The sequence below is a fragment of the Pundamilia nyererei genome, unplaced genomic scaffold, assembly GCF_000239375.1.
Source record: "Pundamilia nyererei isolate P.nyererei 1_Seehausen unplaced genomic scaffold, PunNye1.0 scaffold00009, whole genome shotgun sequence".
NCBI lineage: Eukaryota > Metazoa > Chordata > Actinopteri > Cichliformes > Cichlidae > Pundamilia > Pundamilia nyererei.
The window spans coordinates 4,718,068-4,739,124 of record NW_005187410.1 but is presented as its reverse complement, the minus strand read 5'-3'; the positions used below and the strand labels follow the sequence as shown (position 1 = coordinate 4,739,124).

At 37.9% G+C, this 21,057-nt stretch overlaps 3 protein-coding genes across 3 annotated transcripts in view; 2 read left to right on the top strand and 1 right to left on the bottom strand.

The window, feature by feature from the left end:
- The window catches only part of gpr155a (G protein-coupled receptor 155a), a 21,986-nt gene extending 13,565 nt beyond the window's left edge, over positions 1-8,421 (top strand). The window contains exons 6-15 of the mRNA XM_013908305.1: positions 4,359-4,442; positions 4,594-4,714; positions 4,836-4,917; positions 5,173-5,263; positions 5,359-5,557; positions 6,697-6,737; positions 7,221-7,316; positions 7,407-7,471; positions 7,649-7,783; positions 8,223-8,421. Of these exons, the coding sequence (XP_013763759.1) occupies positions 4,359-4,442; positions 4,594-4,714; positions 4,836-4,917; positions 5,173-5,263; positions 5,359-5,557; positions 6,697-6,737; positions 7,221-7,316; positions 7,407-7,471; positions 7,649-7,783; positions 8,223-8,418 (1,110 nt within the window). The 3' untranslated portion in view covers positions 8,419-8,421. The remainder of the gene's footprint in view (positions 1-4,358; positions 4,443-4,593; positions 4,715-4,835; positions 4,918-5,172; positions 5,264-5,358; positions 5,558-6,696; positions 6,738-7,220; positions 7,317-7,406; positions 7,472-7,648; positions 7,784-8,222) is intronic.
- A 1,060-nt stretch (positions 8,422-9,481) lies between these two features.
- Positions 9,482-12,667, bottom strand: scrn3 (secernin 3). The gene is made up of 8 exons (XM_005723493.1): positions 12,531-12,667; positions 12,206-12,377; positions 11,895-12,076; positions 11,566-11,765; positions 10,654-10,866; positions 10,404-10,566; positions 10,133-10,313; positions 9,482-10,016 (listed from the first exon to the last, which is right to left on the bottom strand). Exons 2-8 carry the CDS (start codon positions 12,359-12,361, stop codon positions 9,855-9,857), a joined length of 1,257 nt encoding a protein of 418 aa, XP_005723550.1. The 5' UTR covers positions 12,362-12,377; positions 12,531-12,667; the 3' UTR covers positions 9,482-9,854.
- Positions 12,668-13,458: 791 nt separating this feature from the next.
- cirsr (corepressor of RBPJ and splicing regulator) lies at positions 13,459-19,592 on the top strand. Its single transcript, XM_005723491.1, has 10 exons — positions 13,459-13,664; positions 15,254-15,348; positions 15,566-15,639; positions 15,782-15,795; positions 16,144-16,196; positions 16,280-16,328; positions 16,939-17,059; positions 17,718-17,824; positions 18,104-18,189; positions 18,534-19,592. Exons 1-10 carry the CDS (start codon positions 13,593-13,595, stop codon positions 19,243-19,245), a joined length of 1,383 nt encoding a protein of 460 aa, XP_005723548.1. The 5' UTR covers positions 13,459-13,592; the 3' UTR covers positions 19,246-19,592.
- Positions 19,593-21,057: the final 1,465 nt, after the last annotated feature.

The following is a 21,057-nucleotide window of genomic DNA, read 5'->3' as shown; positions in this document are numbered from 1 at the left end:
TCTATTGTTTGGAGGCAACATCAAAAGGAGATACAACTTAAAAGCAGCCGAATAATTCCTGACTATGTGAAAAAGCTGTGACTCGCCTACTGTTTAATGCAACACACTTCAGGAAAATCAGGTCAGGCTTCAGATTGTGATGGATGTTTACAGAGAAGAGGTATTCTTTAAGGTGTGTAGGTGTATACTGTATGTGTCACACTGGAACTTCACTGGGATTGTGATTCAAGGGAAGAAGCTTCCAAAAGTAGATTCTTTTCTTTTTTTGTTTTGTTTTGGAGTGCGGGACACTTTATTTGTATGTTTTATGCCATTCTGTGAGTGATGAAGCACAAAGAGGTGTTCTCATTTAAAAAAAAAAAAAAAAAGTGCGTGTGAGGGGGGGGGAAGTCTCCTCTGCTTAATCCAGTCATTGATCTACTAGGACACCTTTGTGTTTCCTCACTCTTATCAAGAATATTTTATTTTGCCAAATAAATAAAGGGAAAGGACTCACATTTCACCAGTTAATTATTAATTTCGCATGAAGCAAAGGTATCGTTGCTTTGGAAACCTGTACTTGAACAGGTCTTGACAGTGATGTACATTATTCATACAGCTTTAACAAACAGCAACTGTCCAGTTCGATCAACATTTTTACTTGCTTTTGTTTGCCCATTTCAGTAACCACATAAAAAAAGTAAACGTTAGCAAGAAAATCTAAGTCTTCACCTGAAAATGGGTTTTGTTTTAGAAGTTTGAGATGCTGCAGTTATTTTTTCCCCTCTCTCAGGTAAACAAGCAAATTAATTAATTTTCTAACTCTGATATTAACAGAATGTATGTAAATATCTAAGTTACTGTAATATAATGTGTATCATCACACATTGGCTAATAAAATAAAAGGTTTATTACCAAACCTTAACTCGTGTATTCATGAATTTGTTATTGAACAATTGAGCGAAAACTTAAACCTGCATTTTATAATGTGGCATTTATGAATTTTTCACTCTGATCAATTTTATGAACAATGGTTTTGAATATTATTCAGTTGTTTCATACTAGCTCATTGTACAAGAAGGTTTTGGTTGTTTTTTTGTTTGTTTTTTAAAGGCCTGATTTAAAAAAGAGTCTAGTGTCAAACTGTGGAATCGATTTGTGGTTGCATGTAGATGTGGGCCTCTGTTTTTACAGTAAACAGACATTTCCTTCTGAACAGAACTTAAAAACAAGTTCACCAGAAAATCTGGATTGACGACACCACGTAGAAGTTGTTTTTCCATGTTTCATAAGCTACAGTACCTTATACCTTTTGTGATCCAGGTGCACACTTTCAGCAACTAGTGACCACAAAGGCCGAGTTACATATTTTGGTAAATTGTGGGCTTGAATTCATTGTGCAGTGGAAATGCTCCCAAAATGTTCAGATTGTGCTATGAAAAATGAGACTTTGAGTATTTAATTCAGTAAATTAGTAAAAGTGGATGTCTTGTCAAATCTAAAATAAAACTTGCTATAAAGGTGAGAACCTTTTAGCCGAGTTATGCTTTTACATTTTGGCAATTCTACAAAAAAAAAACAACAACTTTAACAGCCCAATTAATTTAAACATTTTTAGCTTTCATCATTTACTTTCACAGGTTCACAACCGCTGAAGATGAACAGTTTAAATAAAGACCTGGAATACAAAGAAGAACCAAGGAGATCCCTGCTGGTAGCTGGAGTCAAAGAGTGCTTCAAGTGCTTGGGTTGAACTCAAGTACTGCACCTCAGGCAGATCGAAGTTCTGTGAGCACCACAGATGGCACACTTCCTGTGGTCATGAGCATGCCCTGATGCCATATCCACATCCCTCAGGATATTAGTCATTGTCTCTGCAGTGATATGACCTTCTGTAAATAAAACCATAGCATGCATAAACAGTGGTGGTGACCATAAAACCATTGTCCTGATGTTATCTTAGTTTCCCCTCGGTGCAGCTATTCATTAACCAGTACCCTTTTCCTCTCCCAGCTCCTGCAATCGTCCATTGTTGGTGCAGGTGAGAAGATGAAATGCATCCCACCAGCACTTACTTCATTCATAGGCCCTCATTTGTGGATGTTCCCATCTTAATTGTGATGTTACACTGCTTTGAGATGTTGCGATATCCACCTATAGAAGAGGAAAATGTGAATAGCCATCAACCAAGTAGCACAGTGTTTTTGTTCTAAAACTCATGATGATACACTGTGTTCATGGGGTTCTCATTTAGTTCTGCACCACTTCAGCTACATTGAATAAATGAATGAGTTTATTGCCATTGTATGTCCAATTAATTACAATGTCTCTCCTTTAAGAACTGCAAACAACCATTTACATTTGCATATTTACACGATTTAGACACTGAGAGTAAGGTTGTACTGAAGGCATTAACTTAGCCAAAAAGGTTTAATAAACTCAGAAGAACAAATAAATACATTTTTAAAAAGATCCATCCCTTACATGTACTGTAAGCGGGACAGCCAGCGCTCTCTTGTGGCTAAAATGCCCAAGTGCTATATGACATGTTTCATTTATTCTTTGTCCAATTACTTTTGATCTTTCACACTACAAAATGGCTACATCTTGCCCAAAAACTCTGTCAGTCTTTCAATTTAATTTGCTTATTCGGGTGAACAGTCCAGCTATTGTGTTGCAATACCAGCTGAATTCCTGGTGAGCTGGTGGAATTTAGAAACAAGGTCTATGGAAATAGTTTCCCTTTGTGACAGTTTATCAACATTACATGTTGGTGCAGCGAAATCTGCTCTGGATTTGCATTTCTGGTTTCAGGTTTCAGTCTTTCTGTGCTTGAATGACGCAGGATATGCTTTTTCATAGTGAAGCTTTTGTTATAGTGAAAATACAGGATGTACCTCTACACTAACTTACTCTGTAAACATTTAATCAACTCAAGTTTTTGGACACAGTGTAAGTTGTGGTAAAAGGATATATGGCAACCTATTTGATCTTTAACTGTTTTTCTTTTTTTCATTTGACGACTTTTAGAGTCTGTAAGAGGTCAAGAATAGTAAAAAATACAATTATTGATGAAAGATTGAATTATTTAAACTTCTTTTGTGATCTGTTGATTATATCATATGAACAAAGCTCTTCTACTCTGTGCTACTTTGAATTGACTTTAAATTGAAACAGTTCATTATCAATACTTTTGTGTCATCTCACAGCTTTTTAGGTTTTTATCATCCTTTGAACTGGTCTCTAACTTCTCCACTGGGAACTAACATTCTGTCGTATTATCACACATATTTACACAAAAGCTGCCTGTGTTTCAGTTTCCGTACCTTCATTCATAGGTAAGTAACTTTTAATCCCAGCAAACACAAAGCTTGTCATTCAGAGCTGTGAGTGTAAACATGCTGTCCCATTATTTATGCAGAGATAGAATTATCCATAATATTATAATTTGTTAGCAAATTTGATATAACCACTTCTGAGCCCTATATGCTTTAGAAATACTAAGAGCAAAGAAAAGAGCTGGAGAAGCGGTGAAGGGTGAAGGCAACAGTGGTGCCTGTGGTAACCAGAGCACTTGGGTCAATGACTCCCAATCTGGGTGAGTGACTCCAGCAGATCCCATGAAATAAATCCGAAATCTCTATCCGGCATAGTGCAGTGCTAGGAACAGCAAAGCTAGGGCACACAAGCACTCAGGCCTTTTAAGACCTAATCATCCAATGGTTACGTTTCCAAAAATATCTTTTGTTGTTTTGCTTTCATTTCAGCAGCTAACGATTCACATCCATCCACAGCTAGTTGTTGGGTAATTGTTTATTTGTTTTCATCTGATTTTTATATTTTTATGTTTGTTTGTTTTTATTTTAGCTTGACTAAGGTCTCTGTGAAGACTAAGTCCACTTAATAACTCGCGGGGCTTTCAATCACTTTATTTTCCATATCAAGATCTCATGTTTATCTGATATTATCACCTGGGACAAATAAAGGAAAAGTAAAAAGATAAACACCTGGTTGAACTACCTTGGAAAACGAATCTTAAAAGGTCCTGTTTTCAGCATTGTTAACTACACAGATTTTTTACCGACTTGCAGACTTACTTCCTCATTCTTTGCCTATTAGTAAACCTTTAGAAGAACTTGAAACTCATTTCTGCACTGACATAATACTTGCAGTGATGAAACATAACGTTTTTTTCTTTGCTTTAACTGTTCGCCCACAGTGTTTACTTTTTTGAGTCATGTGTTTCATAGTTCTCAGTAATTTCCCATTTACATTCCTCAGGAAACAAAAAACAACCAACTAACACTGTTGTGTACTATTCTTGCTAAAGTCTGTGGTTAAAATAGTGCATTGTTTACAATCCATGTTTTCTCTCACAGGTGTGGACTATTGCCGTCATGTTTTTAAGTAAAAAATTCAAAAGGCTGCCTCACTTGTTTACAGTTAACCTTTTCTTTGCACAGGTAAGCATGGTATTGCATTCATGAAAAACTAATAGCACCATTAATGTCTAATATGTCTAATGATTAAGTAAATCATATCTATATGAAGGAACTCACCTGTGGGCATTCAAAAATGACCAAGTGCCTGTATTTGTTATTTTGTTCTCTGTAGGTTCTGACTTGCATTGGGATGATCTTGTGGAACTTCGTAGTGAAGGAAAATAACTTCATTGGTCAGGTCCTGACTTTCACCTTATTATGTACCTCACTCTACAGCACTTTTATATGGCCAGGTACGCACACTACCATCTACCACAGGAAACCTACATTGAACTAATTCATGTTGGTTCATACTGGTGAGATGTATCTGTAGTGTGACTACAAATTTTGAAATTGATGTTTTGTTGTTTTAAGGTTTGATAGCACTCTCACTTGTGCTCTTGAAGTCTGAGGATCTGAAAGTTTCACTGGGCATGTTGGTCATTGCGGGCTGGGGGTAAGAGGAATGTGCACAGACTGGAAAACACGTCACTTTGGTTTAGACTGACATTCACGATGCAATCAACAATGTAAATGAATGAATATATCATAATATAATGTGATTTTGCATGACACCAACTCACTTAAAATTAAATAGTAAAAAAAAAGTATATCTGCAACCAAGTGTCATGCACGTTGTTCAGGGTAATCCCATTGACCTGGTTTTTATATTTTAATACTGTGACTGAATTTGTTGTATCTGTGGTTGCAGGATTCCAGCTTTAATAACTGCAGTTTTGCTCATTTGTGGGGAAAAAATGTTTGGAGTCATTGATGCAGCTTTCTTCTATGGCAGAGCACAGGTAATAATACCAGGGGAAGTCATTTTCCTGTTTTCTGCCATGAAATTACAGATAATGAAATAAAACCTGTATACAATTTGGTTGTTTTCTTTCAGATAATCTGCACCACATTCGTAGTTGCCTTCAGCATATTCCTGGGAGGAGGCTCTCTTGTGTGTCTCAGCAGAGGAAGCTGGGCCCAAAATGTCCAAACTGAAGAGGTGAACTCATTTGACTCTCCAGAAGATCCTTTGATTGAAAATGAACCCGAAAACCAGACCCTGTTTGAGACTGACCCTCCACCAAGAGATCAAGGTGCGTCCTGTCAGGAAACCTTTAACAGACGCTGCTGGCTTCATTAGTCTGAAATCGTCAACAGTTAGGACGTTGTCAGATTAATGGATACTGAATATCTGAGGCGCTAAATAAAGACCTTATCTACAGGTCATCTACACTTAAGTTCAACACAGTTCAACTTGTCTGTGGCATTCAACTCATTCCCATCAAAAACAATTTCAGTTAAAGTAGAAACGGTCTTCAGTTACCAAAGGACAATATATACATGCACACAGAATCATTCCTCAGAGGAATGACAGTAAGTTTCAGATTTGTTAAAATTCCATATCACCCACAAAATTACTCGCTTGTACAGGCAAAGAAAGGAATGTGAGAAAAGAACAGATTACATGCAGTGCTTTTGTTTTGACTAAATGCGAGAGTCATGGTCATAGTTCCACTGTAAACAACAAACTCTAGTATATGTAAACCAGTTCTGCAAGTAATGAGGAGAAACTATTTGAACCGCTTAATAAAAGACTCCATTATTTGATTGAAACACAAGCATTCGTAATTCAGTTTTTACAAGATCCCTCGTACCACTGACTGAAATGCAGCTCCAAACCCGATACCTCCAACATGTTTTACACATGGTTTGTAGACTGTCACAGTTGTACCCCTCTATCTGTTGCATAATTTGACGTACCTCAGCCTTTTCTCCGTGTTTAACTTCCTTCAGAATTACTTCTTTGCCAAGTTGTCTTTTAAGCATAGGCACAACTCTGGGTCATTCCTTCCATTTGGTGCTTTTTTTGTGTTTGACCGATTCATAGTAGAGTGTTAGGTCACAAAACATTTCTCTGAAAATGGCCAGGTACAGGGACTAAAAAAGGAGTGGAAAAAGCAACCGATGTCCAAAGAAAAACTTTGAAAGACCTTCTGAAAGCCTGAAAAACGGAGGCTTGAGACATTTTCACAGTAAAAGTCATAGTATATGTATAATATTGTATAGTATATACTGTCACTGACCTGCATGCTTTTGTATTTTACAAGGGTTTGTATTTATCTATTTGTGTTCTGCTGCTGCCCCCCTCAGGTCAGTGTGAGAGTGGGTGCGAGTCCACAGACTGCCTCCTTGTCCAAGTGGAGGAGCTCCAACAGGTTGCAGACAGACAAGTGACCCGTCATGTGTCTGCTTCTGACTGTCAGCCTGCTTGCTGTGAGTAAACAACCACCTTTCAGTTCTACAGTGACATGAAGTCAGCCTTCATCCGCCTGCATTATTATATTTAGTGCATCTTGAACCAAATCAGATACAAATGGCTGAGCTGTGTAATTTCCAACTCCTGTCACTGGAAGACTTTAAGAAACACATTCAGAGACCCCATTAGAAAAGTCATGCGTCTGGCTCTATATTTACTGTTGCATTCAATGTTACATATTTTTATTACTGTATGAAGAAATAGTGTATTAGGGGCATGTAGATTTTTTTTAAGAACTTACATGAAAAAGATACTTGGAATTCCCGCAGATAAAAAAGATGAATTTATGAAAAAACCCCATTAACATATGTATAGAAAACACTTAAAAATGTCTTTTTCTTTTAACAAATGCCCACTCAGCTGGTTCTACAAGCTGGTTCAGTGAACAGCGTTAGTTACCATTTCTAGTTCAAAGGTCTTCTTACATCCTGTTTTCACAGAATTTGTCCAGCTGCGTGTGGCTGCTCTTTAACCACAATCCTGGTAGACTCTACTTGGAGTTGCTCTTCTTTTGTGCTGTGGTCAACTATGGACAGGTTTGTGTTAGAAATATCCTGTTACCTATTCATGACTGTATACTCACACCCACAGCACTAAAGTCATGCTTCTCTTTTCCTGTTAAACAGGGGCTTCTCTCCTTTGCTCTTTTTGGGCTGGACAAACATTTGATTTTACTGCCGTTTAAAAAGAGGTAAAAGGCTTTTATATGAAACTGCCAAATTATTAAGCACATTCAAAAGTTTTTATACAAAGATGCTTTTCTGCATATCTTGGTTGCTCCCTTTCTATCACCTCAAAGTAGTCTGTTCATTCTCCTCTGAACTCTGAGGAGTTTTTACACAGTGTTTTAACTTTGTTTTGTTTTTAGATTATACAGTCTGTGGTATGGAAAACAAGAAGAGCAGCCACAGAGTGATTTATCTGAGGAGATCGGGATGACCTGCACCCAGTTCACCAAATACCACAAGCAGCAGTGTTTTCATGACATCGTTAAAAAGAGAAGGTGAGAGCACATTGTCTTACTGACCGCTGCTCTGGTTAAAGACTGATGATAAACATGGTATTTATAGTGTCTTTCTGTTCTAATGGACACTCAACGCACACAAAAAGCCACATTCACCCAATTATACAAGTGCTTTTTAAAATTTCCTAAGCACTTTGTCATGCACACACAGTGGGTTCAGTATTTTGCCCAAGGGTACCTTTACGTGCAGGGATTGAATCACCGCCCTTCCGATTGGTGATCAGTTTGTGCTACCTCCTGTTAATGTCTAGGCAAACCTTTGCTGATGCTCGGTGACTCACAAACCACAATACCTTCAAAACAAAATTATTCCTGATTCAGTCATTTTTCTGTGTGTGGGTTCTGTCTGCTCCTCTGTTTCTTGTGGCTCCTTTTACAGACAACTATCCTTTGGGTGATTTCTTTTTTTGACTTTCAGGTGTGGAAAGAAGACTATGGTGGACTGTTTTCTTGGCTGTGAACTTGTTGAGTGGCTTCTGCAGGTTGGTTTAGCTCAGGACCGTGGCGAGGCTGTACTCTATGGGATGCAATTACAACAGGGTGGTGTGCTCCAACACATCAAGCAGGAATACAGCTTCCAAGATAGTCCGCTGTATTATCGCTTCATGGCATAAGATGCTTGCATCAAAGAAAAAGGTTTCTTTTAACCTAAAAGAAAATCAAATCAGTTCGAACAGGAAATTCCTGTACAGCAAGAGACTCAACGTACTATTACTAAATTCACCATCGTGGCACAGTAATAGCAACGAGGACCCCTGTCGGCAATGTGAGAAATGTTCAAAGTGCTGCACACTCTCATTCAAAATGTTTGTTGTCTTTACATCCAACATTTCAAGTTCATTTCTGAGACACTGAGTCACGGCTACGATGCTAAAACTTGAACACGAGCCATAAATAAATTATTTTAATCTAAATCCCAAAAAGTTCATTCTCATTATCAAGAAACTGACCTCACAGCCATGTTTGTCACATGTTTGCCAGTGGTGCCAGTGCTAGCTTCAGTCATTATGCAAATGTACTGTTTATGTTGGGGAAACCTGCCGTCAGCAGACACTGAAGAAGTCATTTGTATGAGTGACGAAACGTTTCTCCCACTGAAAACACAACGTCCAGATGACTTGGTATTCAGAGTGTGTCAGTGTATACTGTATGTGTCACACTGGATAAAAGGGGAATTCTAAATTTCAAGGAATGAGCCTTTCAAAAGTTTTATGTTTTTGTTTTTACACCATAGATTTGATTTGACTTTATGTTTCATGCCATTCTGTGAGTGATGAAGCACACAGAGGTGTATGTCCAAAAAGTCACTTCTCTACTTAATCCTTTTCAATCCTAATTTCTACAAAGACACTTTTACATGTTTTGTTAGTTTTTTACTAAAAACCACTCACCAAATGGATAAAGGGGAAAAATGATGTTATTTGATGTTATTTCTTTGGAAACCTTCACTGGATATTGTTTATGAAGTTTTAACCAGAACTATAATTGTTAACATAGCAACTGCTGGCCAGTTTGCTTAAAAAATGTCATTTTTCAGTCATCATATTGAAACATAATGTGGTAGCAATATACAATGAAAATGTATATCTTCTGAGCGTGATGGGAAAACACTTTTAGGAACAGCTGCAGATCTTCTTTTCTCTCAAGGTAACAAAATATATAAGGCACATTTTCTGTGGCAAAATTTTGTTTTATTAAACCAAATTGTAATAAAATGCATGCAATTCAAAAATGCATCATCACACTTTGGCTGTATATTCATAACGTGTTTAAAAACAAAAGTTTATTACAAAAGATTTCATTCTTGCATTATGTAATGCATTTGTTATGGAACATTTCTCATCAATGATTCATTAAATAAGAGTCAAGACTTTAATGTCATTGGATTTAAGAACATTACACTCTCTTCAACTTTCTAAGCAATAGTTCTGAACAGTATCCTGTTGTTTTGCAGGTTTATTGCACAAGCATTTTTGTACTTGATTAAAACGTAAAAAGCAGAATGCCCTCTGCTAGTGTCAAAGTGTGGAACTACGTTGTGGCTCTGGCCTCATTTTTGGCTGTAAACAGAAAGCTCCCTCTGGATAGAACTTGAAAACAAGTTCACCAGAAAATCTGGGCTCTCAACACCATGTAAAAGATGTTCCTCCATCTCTTTTATCATCTCCTTCTCCAGCTGCCTCATACCTTCTGTGATCTTCCTTCCTCTGTCCTACAGAGAAAGGAAAAAACACAAGTTGCACACGTTCAGAAAAAAAGGCCCACACAAGACAAAATAATAATAATTTTACATAAATCGCAGGCTTGAATTGAATTAAACTGTAAAACCTTGTGGGACTCAATGATGGCAGCCACCAGTTCATGTTTGACAAACAACTCGTGCTTGCGGTCAGGCTTGCTCTGGAAGCGGGGTTTCTTCTTCACAGGGTCATCTAGGCCGTAACTCGGGGAAGACGTCTCCTTTAACGGGTGAAGGTTTTTCACGAAAATGAACGGTTTGAATACAGACCTGTTGTTACAAAAGAAGAACCCAGCAGATCATCAGTAGAAATGCATTGGAAGAGTGCTTTAAGCGCTAAAATAACATTAAGTACTATACCTTTCAGGATCTGGAGTTGCTGTAAAATAGTGAACCCCTGGCAGATCGGGATCCGTGGGTATCACAGAGACCATACTTCCTGTGGTCATGAACATGCCTTCCATGTTGATGCCACTATCTTTATCCCTCAGGATATCCATCATTGTCTCCGCTGTGATATGACCTTCAGTAAATAAAAGCACACCAGTGGTGCAGATTATGTAACCTTTGTCCTCCTGTGACCCCAATTTTTCTGTGTTCATTGACTAACCGTTGCTCTTTTCCAACAACTTCTTCCCCTCACAGTATCGGCTCCCAGAGGCTTCTATTCTGGCTGTAGTCATAAAGGAGTAGACCGTGGCAAAGTTGAACTCAGTCTTCCCATCCCACCAGCCCTTACTTTGGGCATATGCCCTCATTTCAGGATGCTCCTTGTCTATCTTAGTGGTGATGCCATACTGGTTTGAGATGTTACGATATCCACCTGTAGAAGAGGAAAACATGCGCAGTCACTAAAATTAAATCTATTTTACTCTAACTTTCCTTTACTGAGGTAAAAAAAAAAAAAACCCAAACAAAAACAACAACAACCGTCCTTTAAATGTTAGAAAGTATTCTGAATAGGACAGCCAGCACTCTCTGGTGGTCAGAATGTGTAAGTACATCTAGGACAGGTTTTGGTCTTGTTAAATCTTAAACACACCTCTTTCTTTCCAGATATACTGAAATTAAAAGCTGAGACTTTGCCCTTTAATGTAGTAACCACTATTTTATTCCAAAGGACATAAAATGTGTGGAATTTTTGTATTTGTTCTAATGCCACGTATAGACTAATGTATCTAATCTACTTAAATTATCAGTGTAAATATCCAACTAATGTGCATTTTGTTATGAGGCTCACCTCTTGAGGCCTGCAAAATTTGCAGACTGCAGAGTAGTGAGCGATTCAGTCCTTTTGTGCTTTTTATGCCTTTTAATACCCATAAATGTGCACACACTGAAAATATTTCATCATCTTCTCTTCTGAATTTAACAGCTCCCATCCATTATTCTTTTTACTACTACTTATCACAAACATTATATAAAAGTTACTGGTCTATTTAGGATGTCTACTTTCCCAGAGTATTCCCTGAATTGGCCAAAGAAGTCTTATGTTCAGAGTGAACTTTTTCTTTCCAATTACCTTCGACTCTTTCTGCTGCCCAGTACTTTCCTGACGTTTCCAGGAGCCATGCTTCCTTCCTGTCTGAGATGAGGAAGCTGTTGTGGTAGGTGAAGCTACTTTCATCCTCCATGCACGAGCCTCCCTGACCGTACTTCTCCAGCAGCTCGGTGATAACGGTCACTGCGTTCTCAGCTGTATCAGCTCTCTCAAGTCCAAGCCTGTGAAATTGACAAACAAAATTTTAAACGGAGACCATGCCATTACATTTTCTTTTGCACATCAGGATACATTAAGCTAAGTATATAGATACTTTAAAAAGCAGACAACTTCTATACAGGTGGGTTTACCTGACGAGATCCATGCCGAGGAGAGCCTCCTCGCCATCTGCACTCTGTCGGCCCCACACTGCTTCATTTCCAATGCACACTTGATGCTCATTTGCACCCATCTCTGCCCCCCACAGCCATGCTGGTCTGCTCAATACAACTGCATAAGTGTGGGCGACCTGCTCAATCTCTATATATGTGCACTTTTCACAAAAAGAAGAACACACAAGGGCAAAAGGTATTAATGGTTATCAGCTGGGACGCTCAGCAAGGAGTAGCACTGTGGTAGACTGAAGGTTGGAGGGCAATGATATGGTCTCTTTATTACCTACCTCAACCTTCTCCCCTGCAGCATAGTCTGTGGCAGGAAAATACACAACCTCCTGGACTTCATCGCAAGGCCTGTCAGAGTTTTTCCCAAAAATGATGCGCTGTCCCTCAGTGGATGGGGGCAGAGCCACAAAGGTGTCACACGAAGATGGGCGCATATTAATCCCAAACTATCTAAAAGAAAGGTCTTAGTTATCCAAGACAGTTTTCACTGGTGCTCAGATTTAGCAGATGTAGTAAACCGTAAACACACAAAGTCACTTGTAAGCCCTGTAATGTTAATATACTGTTGGCGTATAGCGCTGAATAGCACATAAGCAGACTTACCCAGCGTTGTTACCATCAGTTTCTATTCTCGTGCGTTTCTTTCGTCTGTCAAAGTTACAAACGCGGAAACAGTGCAGTCACGTGACCGAGATGAAGTCAGTTTCGTTTTCGTAGTTAAAAGAATTGCGCACAACCGTTGCTGTCAGTTTTATTGTTATGTACGTTTCACTTCACTTTATCAAAAGAGATAAAAACATAAGAAACTAGTTTTCCAGTTTCTCAAGGGGATTAAAAGGTTAACAGAGAGAGAGTTATTGTGTTTAGGCCTGTGAGAATAAAACGGTTTTAAGTTTTCTTTTGAATTCAGACACTTTTCTTATTGAACTCAGGTCAGCAGGTACATGTTTCAGGACCACAGATCTGCACCTGAAGACCCGAGAAGTCTAGTTGGATTATAAGCACTGAACAAGTCATTGGTCCTACTGGGTGGCCAAACCATTGAGAGTTTTTCTTAATTAATTATTAATTAGTAATTTAAATAGTATTTTCACATTCCCGTAAGGACTATGACTGCTGCTTTCTGAGCAAGATGAAATCATTCTTCTAATGATTCTACAAAAAACAACAACAACAAAAACAGCATTGTAGTAATCTAACTTGCTTGATATGAACGCATGGACCAAAGGCAGTTTCAGATAAGAATGTAACTTTTGATGTATTTTTCTAGCGATAGAAATAAATTCTGGTGACCTTACTAATATAATTAGCAAATTTTAGGTCACTGGCAAATACGTCGAATGTCAAAGAATATTACGAAACCCATAATTTATTTTTTATTTGTGTTTTTATACATAAAACTGCACACGCACAACTGCAGAGCTGCCTTTATTTCAGTCTCCATCTTTACAATTGACGGTCATTTACATTTTCCAAATACTGTGGCTGTGTCACGTGATTTTTGCCATCCCACAGACCAATCAATCTGCGTGCCTGAATACGTCACGTGACACCAATACAAAACCATCTTCGTGACAGCGGTTTTGTTTACATGCCGAGGAAGCTACGCTACTACCTGCGTTAGCTAAACGTTTTTCACTCAGCTAACGCTATTGGCGCGCCACCATGGGGAAGTCGTTTGCTAATTTTATGTGTAAGAAGGATTTTCATCCTGCATCGAAGTCAAATATCAAAAAGGTAACTGCTTGATAACTGTTGACGCTGCTGAAACTACTGAACGCAAGCTTAGCTTCCTAGCTACTGCTACTAGCCTAGCTCGCTACGTCTGAAAAGCTTACACTATGCTGACTGCCTTATTAGCTGACTGTTAATTGTTGACTTCAGTGAGTAATTTTATTTAGTCTGTTTTTTGTGAACCATAAGGTTGGATAAACCAACAAAGTTAGCTGGTAGAGATGTTTTATAAAGCTAGGAAGAGTGAGTGCTTTAGCTTCCCTGCGATCTTTAGCGACAGAGTGAACATTAATACTCTGAACTTTTTAATATAGCTCACAGTCACATGCTGCTCATTTGAAGTCTGGCCAGATGTGACCATTTATTTACTTTTATGTTGTTTCTTTTCATATTTTCTTACTGTTGGATGTACTTTTGACTACTTGATTCAATGTGAGTGTTTGAAAGTTATAGTATTGGCATCCATAGTGTATAGGGTGGGTTTGATTGTGCACCTCTGATGCAGTAGTTTAACAGCCAAAATGGTTACTTTGAGATCCTAAAGATACTATCACAGAGGGCAGATTGGTATTTAGTGTTTTATTCTTTTTTTAAGTGTTTAAAAGCAATCAAAATTGTTGCTCATCCAACTTCTTTAAGCAAACTAACCATTTCGTGATATTAAAAAAATCGTCTTTAGTTTAATATGGATTGAAGAGTTGGTAGTAGGTATATGAATATGATTTGCCTTTAAAACTTTCAATTCAATTCAGTTTTATTTATATAGCGCCACATCACAACAGTGGCCTCAAGGCACTTTATACTGTAAGGTACAGACGCTATAATATTCCAAAGAAAACGCCAACAATCATATGACCCCCAAGATCAACCGCGTTGGTAACAGTGGGAGGTAAAAACTCCCTTTAAACAGGAAGAAATCGCCAGTAGAAGCAGGCTCAGAGGGGCTGCCGTGACCGGTTGGAGGTGAAGGGCAAATTTTATTTTTGCTGCTGTAATTTTGCACTGTCCACTTTCTGCTGTGACACAACAAATTCCCCACGAGTAGGACTAAAAAAGGTTTACCTTATGGCTTCTCTTATGTCTCTCTTATGGTCCAAAGTTTGGACATTTATAATGGTTGTTGTAAAATGTAATCATCAATATATCAAATACTGAAAAATTTCTTGAAAATTCCTGAAACTTTCACTAACCGTTCTTACCACAAAGAGGGGAAAGTAAATCAGGATCTGTATTTTGAGATAGATACATCAAAAACATCTGATATTTGGCTACTTAAAATTCAAAAAACAAATAAATAAAGCAGTCCTGTATAGTATCATTTGAGTACATACAAAAACAGTGATTCACATTGCAAAAGACAGCTGGTGATGAGTTTTGAATGGTATATAGTTGTATTTCAGAATAATAAAACAAATATAATACTTTTTTAAATGGAAGTCTTTGTCACAGAAATAAAGAAGAAATGGAAAAAAATGTGACAAGTTGTACAACTAAATGAAAATATCAGCAAATAGTCTAATCCAAATAGAACAACATTCTGGTGTTTCCAGATCGCCTGCAATGACTTTTCTCTTTCTTTCTTTCTGTTGTAGGTATGGATAGCAGAACAGAAGCTGACCTTCGAGAAGACGAAGCAAGAAGACCTAATGCAGGCATATCTGAAAGAGCAAGACACTTACAACAACAGGTTAGATAAATACCCAGGAAGATACCTGAAAGAACACGTACAACGCACGTTTTTGTACACTTATAATTGAATATTGAATATTTTACTCAGTAAATTGAAAACTTTTCTTTTGCAAGAACAAAATCTACAGTAGACATTGTCTTACAGCATCCTCCAACTTCTTATTTGTAAATGTTGATAAATACTGTTTAAATAATCATTGCTTTTTTACCTAAAGGTTGTTGATGGGTGATGATCGTGTTAAAAATGGCCTGAATTTCATGTATGAGGCTCCACCCGGAGCATCCAAAGGTAGGTCGTATTTTATGAAACAACTGTAATGTGTAATAAAGATCTCAATTCTGAAAATGTGGTTGTTAAGAAAAAAACATTCCTTTAATGTAAATGCTTGTTCCTTTTTATTTTCTCCTCATAACTGTCTTCTGTCCTGAAGAGGAAAAGAAAGAGGTAAAGTAAAATTTTACTGTCATCATTGTTTCAGACCAGGTGTGGTGAAATTAAGTGAACACAAATGTGTTGTTGTCTGTAACTCACAGACCTAAATTAGAAATAATTATTTAAAAAAAACACCTTATGGTTAAACATCATAAACTGTGTTTTCAGGAAAAAAACATCTTATAAATGCATTGCAAACTATATGGTCCCGGTGACCCTAAAACTATAAATATAAACTAATGCTTTTACCTTTATATTCAGTTACTTGTATGTGCATGACAGCAAACAACTTATATAGGTTCATTTATTTATAATAAGAAAAGTTACTATAATTTGTAATGAAAGACTTCTGACTTTCAGGAGGGGGAGGAAGAGTACAAATTTGAGTGGCAGAAAGGAGCTCCTAGAGAGAAGTAAGTGGTTGATTTTCATACACAATGAAGTTTTCTGCATTGCTGCCAGAATTTGCATTACTTTTTAAATTGTATCTTTTTAGGTATGCAAAGGATGACATGAATATTAGAGATCAGCCCTTTGGAATCCAGGTGTGTAATGAGTTCTATTTATTTAAATTTATATTGCACAAATAATCCCCCAGCCTGGCAGTTAATGTGTAAAGCTGCTTTCACACATGAACTTGGGAGAATTTCAGGAGCGTCAGGTCCACAGTTGCCCTTTCTCACATGTAGCGCACAGCAGGAAACGGTCTGCTTTAGACACGTTTGCACTACTGGAAATAAACCGTGTGGTTTAGGTGAAGAAGCTGCATGGGTAGAGCGTGCAGGAGGTAGGACATAGGACAACCACTTTTCACATGTGCCTGTGTCGGGTAAGTCCTTGAAAAGTTCAGGGCTGCAGTTTATATGTGGAAAATGGCTTAAGAGTCATGTTAAGCAAGTGACAAAAGAAACTATGTTAAATTTATGCATTCAAATCCTACAAATGAACCTTTTAGAAAAATCCCTCTGTAGCCTATGACTACAGAGTCAGCTGTAGACAGTTATTTGTTTTTGTTTTTTAGAGGATCAGAAGCTAAAAATACCGTCTTATGTAATGCTCTGTGAATTATAGTGTATTTTTTCTTATTATTAAAGGGTTGCATGTGCCTCCAGTGTTCGGCCAATTCTAATTTCTGTTATTGCCCAACTTTCCAAGGTGCGCAACGTGAGATGCATCAAATGTCACAAATGGGGCCACGTGAACACGGACAGAGAGTGTCCTCTGTTCGGGCTGTCGGGTATCAATGCCAGCTCTATGACCTCAGAGGATGGCGCAGGTAAATACGTTTTTTTTGTTTGTTTGTTTTTTAATCTTTTAAATGAGAAATTCTGTGTTAACGCTGCTTTGACATCTATATAAAGACACCACTATTATTGTTGGGTACAGTTTTTTATTTTATGGCAGGATAATCAATAATGAGTTTAGCTGTAGTGCACATATACAGAATCTTTTTGCAGTGGAAAAACTCGAATAATTATTACTACAAAAGAATAAAGCGCCAGAAAATTTGCGAGCACTGGGAAGCTTTGCCTGTCACACGATTCGCAGCAGGTACACCGACTGTATCGTCCCTCTCTGGCTTCTGCTGGAGCTCCCGGCCTTGAGCTGATTCTGACTTGTGCAATCAGCCAGTTGAGTAGTAAAGTAATAATGTTTACCCTGGGAGAGTCCAGTCAGTGGTGTTGATGGTGGAGTGCTGTAATGGTCCCCCTCCTGTGCCGGGAGAAAAAATGTAATTATTGTGTATTCTGATTCCCTTAACTGCTGCTTTGGCAGAGAATGATATTGTATGATTTGCTCAGCCGGAAGTGGAGTGAGTTGATTTGATGTCCCATTCTGTTAACAAAGCCGCCTCTGAAATTCCCACTGTGGAGATAGTGGATGGTATGGCTCTGACATCAATGGGACTCTGAGGCTGTGATTTGTGCCAACAGGTCCGTCGATGCACCCCTCGGAGTTAATGGCGGAGATGCGAAACAGTGGGTTTGCTCTGAAAAAATCTGTCCTTGGTAGGAATTCAACTGTTTGCGATCCATTGCAGGTAATTGTGTCTCACACTGTCATCTCCGTGCACACAGGACAATATACGAACACACGCGTACTGTAAACTATACCCTTGAACGGGAGAGAGAATAAGTAACTACAGATGCGGTTTGTCTTTTGATCGAATAGATTTGTAGAAAAGTGTAAAATAAAAAGTCAGTTAAGTAGATTTAATAAAGAAGTGTTGTCACTGTCAAAGCCGATCAATGTAGATTTATTGTCAGGACTTATATTTATTCGTAAATTGTAATGTTATGTGTGCTTTGTGATATTCCAGGATTATGTGGCCAGTGAGGAAGAGGAAGACCCCGAAGTGGAATTCCTGAAATCTTTAACAACCAAGCAAAAACAGAAACTCCTCAGGTGAAAAACCTGCACACATGATCACTTTTATTTCATTAATATTTAAATAAAATGTAAATATTTAGACAAAATTTAAAACATGGTGTGATATGTTTTAGTGTCTATAGCTATTGTAGGCCCAGTTTCCCTATTATGTTTATATTACATTTAGTTTTTTGTCTTGTATCTTAATGCATTTTTTAAATAATGCAATCACTACATTTTCCGTTTCTGGTGAAGTGTTTAACTCCAATCTCTGCAAACTTTGTGCCTAATCAGAATTTATTATGCACAAATTAAATGTCCGCTGCGTCACTGAAGAATTTTAATTGAATGCTTGTTTTCCTTTATTTTTTGTTTTGCAGAAAACTGGATCGGCTAGAAAAGCAGAAGGCAAAGAAAAAGAAGAGCAAAAAACAGAAGAAGAAGAGCAAAAGAAAACACAAGAAAAAGCATGAAAGCAGCGACAGCTCGAGTGACTCCTCCAGTGGCAGCAGCAGTGATGATAGTGGCTCAGATTCTGACAGTCATAGCAAGTCCAAGAGCCAGAAGAGAAAGAAGAACAAGAAAAAAGATTCCTGTCGGGATAACAGCTCTGAGTGCGAGCGACAAGTCAAGAGTCAGAGAAAGGCCTCTTCTCACAGGAGCAGGTCACCGAGCCCTCGCACTGGACAGAAGCAGACTAAAGAGGTGTCTGGAGATTATAGACAAACAAGGATAGAGAGGGGAAGGAGCAGGAGTCGGAATCGCAGCCCCAAGAACGCGATCACGCTGGAAGGAGGTCAAGAGAGAAAGAGGCACAACAGCAGGGACAGGCAGAGACCTAGCAGCTCCAAGTCTGGCTTGGACAGAAGTAGAAGCCACGAGAGAGGCAGGGAGGACGAAGGTAAAGACAGACGTCACAGTAGAGATGGTGAGAGGAACAGAAGTAGCACAGAAGGAAGGAAAGGCAGAACAGCAGATGGGAGGAGCAGAAGCAGAGAAAGGAGAAGAGAAAGGGAGGGCAGAGGAAGAAGCAGGAGTAAGAGTAGGGAGAGAAGAGACAGAAGTGGGGACAGAACAAATAGAAGACACTGACCTCCTTTCTTTAAGCTTGTTTTTCCTGCATATAGAACTAGAGGAGGAAAATCTCATGCATGTGTCTTGCATTATCTATTAAGTAGTAATTTTTGTTATGCATGTAGGGTCCCTTTATTTAAATAGAAGAAATTGTGTGTTGATCTCCGTTTCTTCCAGCAGAGGGAAGCAGTCAACAGAAAATATCTAGATGCATGTCAGTGCACACTGATGCTGTTTTGTGCTGTATGAAAGGGTCTAAATGAATTGGTTACCATTAAAAGCAATTTGCATCTGATCCATTGATGGGAAAATGTTGGACTCCTTTTCAGGGTCACTACCAAAAAAATAAAAAATAATAAAATTCATCTGATGCAATTTTTAAATCTTACTTTTATGATTGTGTTTGTGAAAATTGTTTAGATTTTTTTTTGTTTTTTTGTTAAAAGCAGGACTGTTATTTTCTGATTAAATCTTTAAATCAATTAGTTTATGGAGTTATTTATCGCGATGTTTAAGTTTAATGTCAAATTTCATGAAAGTGAAGACGTGGACTGATCAGCCGTCAGTCTTTATACCCGTGTGTTTTTGTGCTCTGGACACCTCATAGAAATTTCATACACTTTTTTTTTTTAAATCCCCAAATTATTATTATTATTATTATTATTATTATTATTATTTTATTTTATTTTATTTTTTTAGTAATGGGCACAAAAATTTAAGACCAGTTTCCCCGAATTTTAATGGCCTTTAAAGTGCGTTATCCCTGAATCATTGTAAAACGCTCGTTGGGTTTTTTCCGGGCGTTAAATGAAAATAGACAAAGAATAATTTGTGTACAAATAGCCAGCGAGCATAGTAACACCCCGTTATAAGGCATGCAGTAGATGTGTATAAATTAAGGCAGTTACAATTGCAGTTATTTCATTGGCTACTTTTACATGAGACATTTACATTAAATATAACCTGTAGAGTTGTAAATAATTTTTGTAGCGATTTTTCTTTGACATTTAGACTTACAAATTGCAGATTTTGCAAACTGTTTTGATGTCGATAAAAATGACACATTTTGCCTCCCCCCAAAATAATAATAATAAAAATATGGAGGAAAAAACAGTTGCTGAACGTGTCGACAAAATATTAAATTTCAGCGTTATTATTTAGGCTGTTTATATATTTTTTGATTAAATTCAGATTGGAAATGTAGTAATTTGATAGTTTTCACTTTCTGCCCGTTTCCTTGAAGCCGCTGCTACACAAAAGGAAATGAAAATAATTTCCCTCCTATTGCCTTCTGGTCAATTTAACATCCTCCTTAAAAAGAAAAGGGAAAAAAAGAGGGTGTCTGGATGAGATGCTTTTCCGTGACGTATTCCTAGTCCTGGATTCATGCTGTAATTATTCCCCGGCCTTTTCTTTGAGAGTCGGACGCTGCACTGGGTAAGCACAAAGAAGTCAGAGAGCATCCTTGAACCCTTTCAGTGCGGGGCCACTGATATTCAAATAACATGCAGCTACCGTTTGACTGCGCCGTGCAAAGAGCATTTTAAAATTCAACATTTGCATGTGACTCTTTGCCCCCCGTCTTTTTCTGAAGTTTAAAAAACTGTTCCCATATAACGTGTTTCTGGCAAAGAGAAAGAAGCCACATCCTTATTCTCAGTCCATCGATTGCTATGCAAATGAAAGCAGTTAATTTGGACAATTAGAATAAATATTCGGGGACCTTTGTCAGCGAACCCCCTTGGAAACCCCTCGATAAAGTGAAACCGAACAAAAGATGTCTCGGAGATTAATTAGATATTTGATAAGACACGAATCCCTAATCGCAAA

Coding starts and splice junctions, on each gene's coding strand:
- cirsr (XM_005723491.1), top strand. CDS start 13,593: ATGGGGAAGTCGTTTGCTAATTTTATGTGTAAGAAGGATTTTCATCCT. Junction 16,197..16,279: donor AAAGGAGCTCCTAGAGAGAA/GTAAGTGGTTGA, acceptor GTATCTTTTTAG/GTATGCAAAGGATGACATGA. Junction 17,060..17,717: donor GACCTCAGAGGATGGCGCAG/GTAAATACGTTT, acceptor TTGTGCCAACAG/GTCCGTCGATGCACCCCTCG.
- scrn3 (XM_005723493.1), bottom strand. CDS start 12,361: ATGCGCCCATCTTCGTGTGACACCTTTGTGGCTCTGCCCCCATCCACT. Junction 10,867..11,565: donor GGCAGCAGAAAGAGTCGAAG/GTAATTGGAAAG, acceptor CCTCTTCTACAG/GTGGATATCGTAACATCTCA. Junction 10,017..10,132: donor CCATCATTGAGTCCCACAAG/GTTTTACAGTTT, acceptor CTTTCTCTGTAG/GACAGAGGAAGGAAGATCAC.